Here is a 12961-nt window from a genome sequence, read left to right on the forward strand (position 1 = left end):
AAGTGAGCTTGAAACACGGCCTAGGCGGATGAGGATCTCAGATTAAGGACAATTACTGGGATTTTGTATTGATTATTGAGTTAATGGGATCGATATAGCCTGGTGGACCAATCCAAAGATGAGTTTAAATTAGCCCCATGGATCTGAGAATAGAACCTGATCCATTTCAGCATCTCCAAGCCTGCTGTGCGCCATTCCCTTCTTTAGAAGACAGTGGTCTTTGGCAGATTTATCAAGCCACAATCACTCATCATCTGCGTACAGTATCTGTCCCCACCAGAGTAAGACATGACCAAAATAATTCATTCATATTTACTCTAATCATGGACATTTTGTTTTCTTCTCATTTTGATCATCATATACTAAGAATCATACACTTGAGAAAAAATTGTTAAGAACTGGTAGCTGACACAGAATGTCTGGTGCGTTATCAATACAAATTTAGATCATATGTTCAATTATTGAAACAATTAACCCAGCCTTTTTCCCTTCCAAATGATGCCAGAAACAGACCACAAGTCGAAATTAGACAGTATTGATACCACTCTTATTGCTTAGGTTGATGCCATCTCTCTTTAGGGAAGGTTCAAGAAGACAATGGGAGTTCAACTACCGGCCGAAGCTACATCACAACCCTAAAAGCTGTTGGGGGGGAGGGAAATGCAATTCAAGCTGTCGAAAAGAGTTGAGACGAAGACGTGAGGCAATAATGAGTCTAGCAACAAGAATGCCAGAGCTTCTCTGGCTTCATGCAGGCAATGGAGCTTGAAGCGTGGCTAATGTGGACCATCACTATGGTACTAGAGAGTGGTCATTGGGATGTGCCACGTTCGGTATGGGTGTGGTTGGCTAGCCCCATACAACCAGCAGGTTCAAGTGCACATATGACATATATTGTATCTCTATCACAGATTAGATATGATAAAGAATATGACATTGTGAAATTATTGCAATAAGTGTGGGCTTGAACAGCCAGCAAATTTATAGTTGTTACAGTGCTGCAAAACTAAGAGAGAATGAACAAGCACATAGAAAGATATCAACTAGATGGCCGTAATATTATTGACAACATTTTCCTAAACAAATCGAAGATCTACAATAATGTACGATCATACCTGAATTGTTCCAAGTCTTAATGAAAATGTAGATGAACTAAGACCAGCACCATCCTTTTGGACAAAGATGATGTCCGATTAACTGCTGCTAACTTTAGCAGTATAACATTAAAAACAGAAGAACTCTTGCTTCTAGAGTCATCTTTGCTTGATCAAAACTCCACTTTGCTGGACATGTCTTCACCCTTGGAGCTACACTCATTACCACGAGAAATAATATTCATGAAAGTCTTCTTAGCCTGGCCAACAACATGAGAAGTTTTTCTTGCAGCACCTGCTACCACAGGTTGCAGAGAAATATTGGGCAAGTTTGCTCGTTCCTGTATCATTGCTGTATGGAAACATCAGCGTAAAATTACTTTACTCAAGAGAAAAAAACCGTTTTAGTATCTGAAGGACAAAATCTCAGTGGCAACATACACATGGTCTGTTGCCGAGCTAAGGAACCAATCTGTCGGATTCCAGCTTCTGCAGCCTGCACAGCTTGTGCCGATTTGCTCACACCATCAGCTATTTCTTGGCTGTGTTGTGGAGATAACACTAGTATAAGATTCACTCTTTGAAGCCAGATCTAAAATGTATAATTTGCAAATCAGTTCAGTACTCAATGGGAAGAAATGTGACTGAACTAGTTCCATTTCATTAAGAACATGAAATTGATGAATGATCTTAAACCAGATTACATTATTGTTGATTTTAAGATTTTAACCTTGAACTACTTCAACAGATAGCTCATAAACCTACACTAAGAAGCAGAATTATTGCTAATCTAAGTTGTGCATGTCTCTGAAAGTGGGCGGCAACAGAAAAAGGATTAGTCAGATGCAGAAAAAATCAAAAGCGGTAAGTAAACTTGAACATACACGAGCATCCTAATTCAGTGATCTGAACTCAGAGTGCAGGATTCTATGTTCAATGGCACAACCATCAAATTGGAGGGTTACAAAACTGACTCCTCTCTTAGTCTGGAAGGGCAGTCATTATTTGCATTTGTAATTTCTAATTCATCTAATTCACTCCCATCAGGGCACCCTTGACAGTGATGTTACACAATGAGTCCACAGGCTTTCTTTTTAGTTTCAAAGTTTCTAGGCAGAGGATAATCTCCACATAATTTTGTGAGATGATATATCCCATCAAAATAAAAAAAGGGGGCTTCAGCAGTTGTCAGTTAAGGTTCATATATTAAGGTTTCTTTTTCAAGGCATATTCTGTCTGTTCACTGGCTTCACACCCCTGAGTGACGTGCAGAGCAGAGTGGATTCTGCTTGTATATTTATTGACACCCAACAATTGGCTCACATTATCAAATATGAGAAGCCATGTCCCATGCAACATCAAAATATGGTCACCGTTCAGGAAGTTTAAGTGTTTGATGCAGCAATGCAGGGGGATCCATGTAAAATATCTTGCAAGAGGAAAAAAAAAAAAGCTACTGTAGAGTCCTAGGCTCAGATTGGTGCTTATGTGGCAATCACCAGTTTTATTCATCCAGTGCTTCAATGACGTACAGGTTCAGTTAGATGGAGATTATTTGCCATCTCATGGCAATGTGCCCTTTGGGCAGTAATAGTACAATGCAGCATGGTTAGCAATCAACCACCAGACTAAAAAGGAAGCAGAAATATTGTGCTGATCCACACAATAATGCCATAATGGCATAACTATGGAATATATGGTGAACATCCAGGTTTTAGGAGAAGCAGATGTGGAATCACACGGTTGACTGCTATAAAAGCTGATATGACGTAGTCTTTAATCCTAAGACATGAAAATTTAATTAACTTGATACAAGAGTAACCGTTATAAGTTATAACCCTTACAAAGATGGGTTATTGGTGGGCTGTCTTCTGTTAAGCCATTTTGCAAGTCCTAAGTGAGCAAAATATGCATGTACTAGGAAGCTTGACCAGTGAGTAGGGAAGATTGTTATTTGCTGAAATCTCAGTATAAGAAATCTCAAAAGAAGATATAGAACTCAAGAAGGCATGAAAAATAACATGATACACCATTATTTGGGTCTCGGAGAAGAGCCTCATTTTTTTTTCTTTTTCTCTTTTTTCAATGAACACATTTTGGATGACATCTAGCTTTACAAAGGTGGGACAAGTTTTGTGAAGTCTCAATCGTTTCCAAGAGTTTGCATAGAGATCTATGTGAAAGCCTATAACTTGCCATTCACTTACCTTTTTAACAGATCCCACTCAACCACATATTCCATCACTTCTCTTGCATTAATTGTAGGCAGTGAGATACATGAGGGATCCAATGGACTTGAGAAAAAAGCAGACTGAATATCTTCTGTCCACTTATTCTCTCTCTGTAGATGCATTCAGATATCTAGGCAGTGAGCTGCTTTCTTCTTGTAAAAGAATAAAGTGACGTGACTGTGGCATCCTAGCATCCTATGGTGTGGCAGCCTCATAGCTTAGGAAGTTAGTCAGGGAGATGGAACGTGCATACCATCCTCTTTGCTTTTTCTTTGCTAGGTTTGAGGTTCCCATCCCCTTAGATGCCTACAAATTCTGGTAATAGAAACATAACCAATGGTGGAGCTAGGGAGGTCAGATGCAGAAGTTGCCCCTTTTGAAAATTTGGTAAAACCAGCTCCTACTAGCTCACGCTTCATTTACTCCATCCAACATTTAACTAATATGGAAATGATTTACTCCATTCACTCTGAGTGGGCCCATCACTAAACAAGCCTGACCCTCATACTATAATCAAGGCCCAATGTAGAGCTGGCAAAATGCGACCTGACCCGTCAACTCAACCCACATTCGACCCACCTTGAGCAGGTTTGGGTTTGAACTAAACGGGTTCAGATCATAAACGGATCCACCCGTTTAATCTGTTTATTAAATGAGTCAAATTCAGTTTCTAATCTTCTAACCTATTTAATCCGTTTATTATATGGGCTAGATCCGGTCAGGAAGATACCTATTTAATTATTTACAGTTTAAATCAAAAAGACAAAATCCTACTTGTTGGTCGTGTTTAAAACTTAAAAGTTAGAACTTAGCACGGTCCATCCTGCCCGAATCCGATGGGCAGCATGTCACCCACATGGTCCACTAACCACCCCACCTACCGTGCTTAGAAGTTTGAGATTCAAAAGGTCTCTATCCCTTTTTTTCTGATAAGATGGAGCACTCTTGTCCGCCTCCAATGGCTTGTATGTAGTAGACCACTTGCAAGTCCACCGACACCAAAGCCCCCAGGAAGCAGCTCACTAGCAAGGTAGTGAGGAAGTTGGCACTGACAACCAACAGTGTCAAAAAGCCCCACCGCTACTGCCTTGGCACCATTGCCCTTGTCCAACACTATTGGGCCTCTTAACCCAATCCAAAAGTAAACATTATACCTATAACTTAGTGATATTAGATATCGAGACTTCTAAAGATGCACAGGTGTTTATTACTAAATCTCCTTCTTCTTCATGCAATCTCCATCATGTTTGAGCCTAAAAGAAAAAAGAAGCTTTAGATTAAATTTATCTTGAGCTTGATCCAATTATTAAGCCACATACAGTTATAGAATTTTAATATTCCATATTCCTCAAATATCATAATCTATTAATCGCCCTCCCCCCAACCTCCTTGAAAGTGAATCCTTGGCTTCACAACTTTACACAACTGCAGAAGGAAGAAACCCACCTTCTCCCGACAAAAATGAGAAAAAAGATGATATAATATCCATCAGCACAGATATGAATAATTCCTATAATAAATTTAACAGTAAACCAATAAATCCATCATAATGCCCGAGGGAAAGAGCATTCAACATTGACAAGACACCGCTCTCATACATTATGTGACAAATTCATGGTACTCTACAACTACAATAGTAAGCACAAACTTCCTGAATAATGGTGAATAATTCTTCCTTTACTCTCGATTCAAAATAAAATGGGTCAACATACATAAACAATTCCTATATAGCAACAAAGAGAAAGTGCTTCCATAGGTCCTGGTAGGAGCATTTCATCTACCTATGGTGCATAACCACTTTAGAAACTCCCAGGAAAGTTGCTGCCACACTAACTTCCTAAGTGCTCCCTAAAAGTTCTTTTGATAGATCCATTTCCCAGCACCTCTACCCGCACCCAAATCCGCTCATCCTTCAGGTGACTGAGCCTTTGGTCTTAAAATAAATTGTTCTTCTAACTAACATCATATTAATAAATCCAGTCCTTGCCTCAATTTCAAGCACTTTATTAGCAGACTAGATTTCTTTAAATTAAACTTGATTCCAGAACAGTTCTAGCCACTTCTTCCTACACTTTGGTATCAACTTCTCCTTTTTATGATTAACACAGATACATATAAAGGAGGATGCATAATCCTAGAAGCCTAGAAATGATATATTGTGGGCAGATCATTATGATAAACTCCAAAAATTATATTCGAATTTGTTTATGATAATATCATTTAAGCAGTAGTTGAAATTCTGGAGTAAAATTCTGCAAGTTATGCAGTTTCCTCATGATACAGATCATTACTCTCCCCATCTTGTTGCATGATGACAGGGATGGAGCACGCAATGAAAAACTTCTTTGTTCTTTCTCTATAGAATCAAAGGACAGAGCTTAATTCATCAAAGAATACTAAAAATATGGAGGATGCATTTAGTGAAAAAAAATAATGGGATGTTAAATTGAAGAAATTCATATTTCCTTTTAGTAATATATATTCGGCATGTGCAATTAAACTCTTTTCTTTTCTTTTCCTTTTTTATTTTGTTTGTGAGTGTAGCTACAGTCGCATACCTCAAATCACTCAATTCCAAAGTAAGATCACTGATCTCCATGCTTGAGAGTCTGATCGCAGCCATGGTACCAGGAAGCTCCTCTCGAGCAGTGTCTGCCAACCTTGCAAGAGATGTTGCAGCTCTCTTCATTGCCTATAAAAGAAAAAAGGATATATATAACTGGGATGGAACATGATCTTGAAGAATGTAAGAAGAATGTTATTTGTTTAAGATATCAGTTGTATAGTTAAAACTTGAACCTGTCCATGCTTTGTATAGTTGTTATACGTGGAAAGTAAGTATGAGTTTGAACAGTGTAAACTCATGTTAAAGTACCAAAATTTTGGAGTCTAAAACCCATTGGTAGTACACATATTAGGCTATTGTGCAAATTCGGGCTGAGCAAATAACCGAAACCCGAACAAACCCACCCAATCCGACCCAACAAACATCTGTTTCGGTTGGTTGAAAGACGTAAATCTGATGGAATCGGGTTGGGGTTTGTAAAAAATTAGTTATTTACGGTCGGGTTTGGTTCCTACATTTTTAATTCGTACGAAACCGAACACAACCGATGTAGTATTTCACAAACTCACTTTTATTTTCGGACGGCATCATTTAGGCTTCAATACTTCATTCTAAAAAACACCTCGTCACCCATTTGAATTCGTGAAAATATTAATGTTGAATTGTTGATGGAAGCACATTAATTTGAGACAATTCTAAAGTGAAAGCTTTCAGATGTCGTTGCTTTCAGATGAGTAAATCTTTTTTTTTCTGTTTTATTTTATATAGGTTCAAAAATAAGTTCAAAATTTGTAACTTATAAGATTTAGATTTTTTTGTATTAAATTGATAAAAAAAAAAGCAAATAGACTTAAGTGGGCCAACATTGGACTTAAAATCAACAATGGGTCAAGATTGAAACTCAAACCGACACAATCCGCCCGAACCCATGACAAACCGTTTACTTTGGTTTCAAATGGTTTATACATGATAAACGGTCGGTGGCAGGTTGAATTTTCTTCAACCCGATTGGGTTCGGTTAGATGAAATTTTTCTCTCAACCGATCGAACCCAACCCATGCTCAGCCCTAGCGCAAATTTATAGATTAATTGTACAGTTGAATATGAGGACATAAATTGAAGCATAGAGTTCTCTTAGTGAACTCATGATAATTTCAAAGAACTATAAAACAATAGCAGTAATATTTTTGCAGCTTGCACCTTGAGATTGAAATGTAACTACCCTTTTTGCAAGGTACTACTTCTGGAATGTTGTTGGACCAGCCAAAAACTAGTAATCTGTAAGACTGGTCTATCCCTTATATTGAGAAGGCATATCATGTTATACATCAATATGATGATTGGACCACCCCACGACCACTAATAGAGAAACAAGATTTCTGGTTTGCCATGTTATGACAGCTCAATGATACGATCTATAGTAGATCCAGTTAAAGGAAACTAGCCAAAAAACAGGAACCTGTTCTCTGTTAGAAAGACTGGTCTATCCTTCATATTGATAAGGCATATCATGTTATACATGAAAATGGAGATTCGGCCACCCAACGACCGCTACCAGAAAAACAATATTTCTAGTTTGCCATTCTATGAAGGCTCAATGATATAATCTATAGTAGATCCAGTTAAAGGAAATAGGGATGCAATGAAGGTATCAAAATATTGACCATGAGCTATGAAGAAAAGATGGCCTGGGTGTTAAGGCTGAAGGCTGAACTAGGAAAATTCTTTAGAGCAAACTACCACAAATAAGTGCTCATGCAAATGACAATGCACTAGTTTGCTGACAAGCAGAAGTAATGGCAACATAATGCAAGCGACAGAAAGTGCTCAAAAGCAAGCTAAGATGATGACAAGCAGAAGTATTCATCCACATGGAAAACAAGATTGACACACAAGGAAGGCATATGCTGCAAGCTCTAGTTAGATTATTATACCTCAAATTATAGGAGGGGTATGAAGCTTGATAAATCCAATGCCTGATCAACCTCAGTTAAAATGTACATCAAACATTAACTTCAAGATTGGGCCTGGTAGTTTTCTTCTATTTTCTAGCTAAGTGAAATAGGAGCCTATTCAAGCAGCTAAGTTCAACTGAGCCATTCTTGAACTCGAGCTCCAGTAAGGGTTGGTTCAATCCCATTCAAGCATGAACTAAGGCACGGTTTAAGCTAAAAACAAATAATTGTTTGGAAAACAGTGAGACCCAATCAAAGGCCCTCATCAAAATCATGAAGATCATAAACTTTAGCAAGACAGGATAGAACAACAAATAGAATACTAAATAAGCAAGACATATGAACTTCCACTTAAAACTTAAGGTAGCTCTAGCAAGAAGTATCGAAATTTAGAAGCTAAGAAACACAAAGTGGAAACGGGAAGATGAGATAACAGAAGTGGAAAGAACACACGAAGGGTCAGATTTGCCCTCTTCAAAATGTTAAAATATAATTATAATAAACATCTAGAATTTTAAATATCACCACTAGCTCAAGACTTGTGTGTAAGAACACATTAAAGATCTTCAGGTAAAAAACAGTGATTGGTCTCTAACTGAATTTGTTGAGTACAACTTAATTTTCTGTCGTCCTATTATACAAGCTAATTGCTAAGTTGTCATGAATACACCAATTCAGCACCGGAATCTACTTACATCTTTTGATGTATCTATTACTCTGACATATTTCTTCAACAAAGAAGGATTCCGAGTCTAGGATACAAAACAAGTGACTAGAACATTATGAAGTAAAACTTTTATATTGATCATATTTTGGATCTAAAAGCACCAACATACTAATAGACACAAATTAACATTCTCAATCTTAAGCAATACAATAACCGATATTAGTCATATGCTATACACAAAAATATATCTTTGTTTAACTGAAGCCAAATGAGCAAGAATCATCACAAAATCTAAAAAGCTTGCACATCACAAGTATCTTTATTATTTGGAAATTTACCAGGACTAAGAAACCCTGTAAATATCATATGCATGCCCCTAATCTCCTGACAAGCATTTTTTTAAATCTAATGTATAAGATTACATAGAAGAATAAAATAAAAAACTTACATATAGTGTCGGAATAGCTGCGATCACTAAACTGGTAAATGCAATAGAAGTCTGCATCAAAAATTGACCAACTGATAATATCAGTTCAATCAATAAGAAAGAAACTTGATAAGACAATTAAAAACCTAAAAGTTTAAGTGCTATACCCATTGACTTTTTAAGCTCATAGCCTATTTGTGCAAGATGGTCAGGCAAACTAAAATAGGGATGTTGATTGAACCTTACTCATCTAAAATACATGACATTACAAATTGGTATACGACAATACAATAATATAGAAATATTGAAGTAATGCTACCAACACCTGCATCACCTGCATCACCACCATATGCTGCCACTAAGGCATCTGTTTTGTTCCAATGCTTGTCCAAGACAAACTAGTATGCCAATGACAAGCACTGAAACTGGGAGAGGAAGAGAGGGTTGGCAGCATTATCCATAATAGGCCATAGTAAGAACAGAAGGGTTCTACATCCACCATTGTCAACAAAGGCGAGAACAGAAGCAATCTTCCCTTTGGATCTCAACTGAGTTTGGAATTAAATTTTTCATGTCAGCAGTATCTCAGTGCGAGAGTTCAGCATGGACCAGCCAGTATCTGATTGCCCTCACTGCCCCTAGTCTCATTGAAGGGCAGCAGAGCTTGCTCAACAAAAAGGAAGAAAGCATTGGCTTGATTTTTTCTTCCCACTCCCTCACCGATCCCCTCTAATAAAGATCTTTTCCTGCTTAGGTTAGCTCTACTTCCTAGCCTACCTGGTCTATGCCCATCAAAATAGAGCATTATGTCCCCAACTGGAAGAAAGACCGGATACCATCACACACCTCTGGTCTTATCAATTTTTCGAATTTTTATTTATCGAATAAATCATGAATTTAGCAAAGTATTAATCATTGAAAACTTACAACAGCTTGCCAAGGAACGTGGCTTAGAGAAAGGCCTCCAACTGGGAGGCCTGCTATGCCAAAAGTGAGAAAACACATAAAGTGTGAATAAAGGTTCATTAGGACCGTCCGCGGCACCCCCCCCCAACCTTCTTTTTCCATATCAACATCCTCCTAGCTACTTTATTGTTTCTAGAAAAACAAGTTGCCAGTCTTCTTCCCCAAAAATCATTTAATAAGATAAGAAACAAGCTTCCATTCTAGCCACACCTTTTTTCATGTCCAAGAAAACTAACCTAAGCAGGATATAGTATAATAAATGATATACTTGAAAATAGAAATACGTGACAATTTTTGCTTAACAGACCGCTAACAAATTTCCATATCCTAGGCAAGAATCAGAATTGGAGTTGTATCCTAGCATCCAACTTGTCCATAAGAAGAAACAAAGGTATATGGATACATAGAATAAATTATAGTTTTAACTAAAATATATATATTTACACCTTTAAATGTGGTTTGTTTAGTATTAAAAGTAAATTTTTAAAAAGATTTGTTTGTTAAGGTCATTGCATACTTGTTTCTCATCCAAACTTCCCAATTAATTTGGATGTAAGAAAAATAACAATTTGTGGAGTTATTTCAACCCTTACATCCTATATTGATTTCTAAAAAGGACAAATGCTCTCTTCTAATGCCACAATGGAGGATCAAACTTCTTGTTGAAAGAATCCAACTTTCCACCAATCTTTGTGAGCTACAACTTAGAAATTCATAATATGGACAGATATCGTATATGAATATTAGGGGATAGATGCGAGTGTCCAAGTAACACAGATTAATCTTAGTCACAGTAGGAAACTTATGAAAAATAGGTAAATTCCATATTAGCCATGAGATGAAAATCTTACTATGATGGTCCCCGTGGCTTTTTATTTCAGACATTTCATGAATTGAACAAAATTTTGCAAGAGAAAAAATTACTACCGGACTAGAACCTCTTATTCAGTAACAACATAACAATGCAGGAAAATTTGAAGGGAATCATATGCATAATTATAAAATTTAAACAACAAATGGTTAAATATACCATTTCATGTCTATCTTAGTTAAGCAAAATCCACTTCGTTACAATGCCACGACAAAAATCAGAAAAGGGAGCATGGGGAGCACAAATATTCTACTTATAAATTAGATCCTTTATACCCATTTTGTCATTAGATTTAAGAAAAGAGAATTTAACTAAAAGCACCAAATTTCCAACTTAACAAACTGGAAAAGGAAGCTCAAAGTACATAATAAAACATAACATTAAATTTATGATATTCTGAAATCCTGATTTTCCCAGAAGATAGTAACATTAAGGAAAAAAACAGAAAAAGACCCATGACGTAAGTAGCACACAATAAGACCGTAAAAACCAGGATTCGCCATCTCGATATTGGGCCCTACACCGGTAGCAACCTGTTACCGTGCTGGTATGATTCCTATTTGGCGTACCGAGTATTGATATGCCACCTGTACCACGTAGCGGTACCGAACCAATATGGTACTGTACATCCCATACCGCCCGGTTCAGTGCCACAAACCTTGAAGTCTAAGCTATGACTGAATCAGATGAAAGAAAAATAGGAAATATGGCTGATATAAACTTGTACATGTTCGGATAAAACAAAACTCTCGTGTTGACTACATTTTTTTTTTTGGAAAAAAAAATTGAAAGTTTTAGCAAAATTAAGCTATCTGTGCATCTAATTTCTGCAAAACACATTATCTTACAAAAAAGGAAACGAAGGAATCAAAGAGATCTCTCAACAAGCATGCATTGAAGGCCAACAAGGAACCATCCAATGTTCATAAAATCCGAATAAGAAAAAGAAATGATTGCAGATAAGAACAAGAAATTACATAGAAATTAAATCCATATCCTAGTAACATGGAGAAATATAGATGAAATCTAACTCTACAATTATTGTATCGAAAGATGATATTTTGCAGCAAAAGTAGGTAAGAACAACAACAGCAAAAGGAAATGGTTCATACAGTACCAATCCTTCATCCTAAAAAATGGGGAATAATTTTTTTTGGGAAGAATCCATCAAATTACGCGATTAGACATCTTGCAACAAATCAAGAGGCAATAATCAGGGGAAAAAAAACAAATGAATTAAAATGGGAAAACGATTTATACCATCGAAGCGACGATAGCCAAGAGGAAGAATGCCTGATCCCCCAAGCTCATTCGATACATACTCAGACTCATCGGAAGCTTAGGGTTTCCGACCACCACGCTCAGCCCAGCCCCTCCCGCTCCGTCGCGGCACGCCGCGTCCCCCTCCACCACCCTTGCGTCGGCCTCTCGCACCTCTTCCGCCGTCCCACAGCCCGCCGGCGCGGCATCCTCGATGCGCCTCGCGGAGCAGCGTAATAGCGCGCGGCGAAAAGGGGGAGCGCGACGGGTCGGAGGGAGGGTTGGGAAGCCTTTAGGCAAGGCGGAGATGGGGATAAGAGCTTTAGGGATTCGAGGAATCGAGGAGAGGTTGGGAGAGGAGGAGGAGGAGGAACGTAGTCGGGGTTCGGCGGAGGAGCCGAGAGTGGAAGGGCGGAGAAGCATACTGCGTGGAGCTTTGTAGTTTGCGTTCGGTGGGTAGCAGAAAGAGAGGAAGCACGCTACTGTTGAGTTTTTTTTTTGTTTTTTTGTTCTTTTCCAAAAAATGTTTCAATTTTTCGCTCTTTAATTTTTATTAAAGATTATCGTAGCATACGAGTTGTTGACTGGTTTACCAAAAAAAATAAAAAAAAATTATCAATTTTATTGAAACTTTATATTTATATAATTTATTTGATTTGATGTTTTGGTTTGTTTCATAGCAAGATTTATTGATTTGCAACTTTGATCAACTACAATCTATTCAATTATTAGTGAAAGATATTTATGTTGCACGATCTTTTAGTTAGGAAAATAAGTATTCAACTAAGCATATATAGTCTGATATTTAAGTTTACAAAATTTTGGCTGGTATTATTGCACCATGCAACCCTTTCTAGCTATCCTCCATTAGATGAATCTGAGTAGGAGTAATTATAACTGTAATGATTGCTATTCCTCGTTGCG

General features: G+C 37.5%; 1 protein-coding gene across 1 annotated transcript; it reads right to left on the minus strand.

Moving 5' to 3' along the window:
• Positions 1-1031: 1031 nt before the first annotated feature.
• Positions 1032-12510, minus strand: LOC105048938 (uncharacterized). The gene is made up of 5 exons (XM_010928442.3): positions 12038-12510; positions 8962-9012; positions 5884-6017; positions 1536-1636; positions 1032-1446 (listed from the first exon to the last, which is right to left on the minus strand). Exons 1-5 carry the CDS (start codon positions 12458-12460, stop codon positions 1268-1270), a joined length of 888 nt encoding a protein of 295 aa, XP_010926744.2. The 5' UTR covers positions 12461-12510; the 3' UTR covers positions 1032-1267.
• Positions 12511-12961: the final 451 nt, after the last annotated feature.

Source organism: Elaeis guineensis, chromosome 7 (genome assembly GCF_000442705.2).
Source record: "Elaeis guineensis isolate ETL-2024a chromosome 7, EG11, whole genome shotgun sequence".
NCBI classification, from domain to species: domain Eukaryota; kingdom Viridiplantae; phylum Streptophyta; class Magnoliopsida; order Arecales; family Arecaceae; genus Elaeis; species Elaeis guineensis.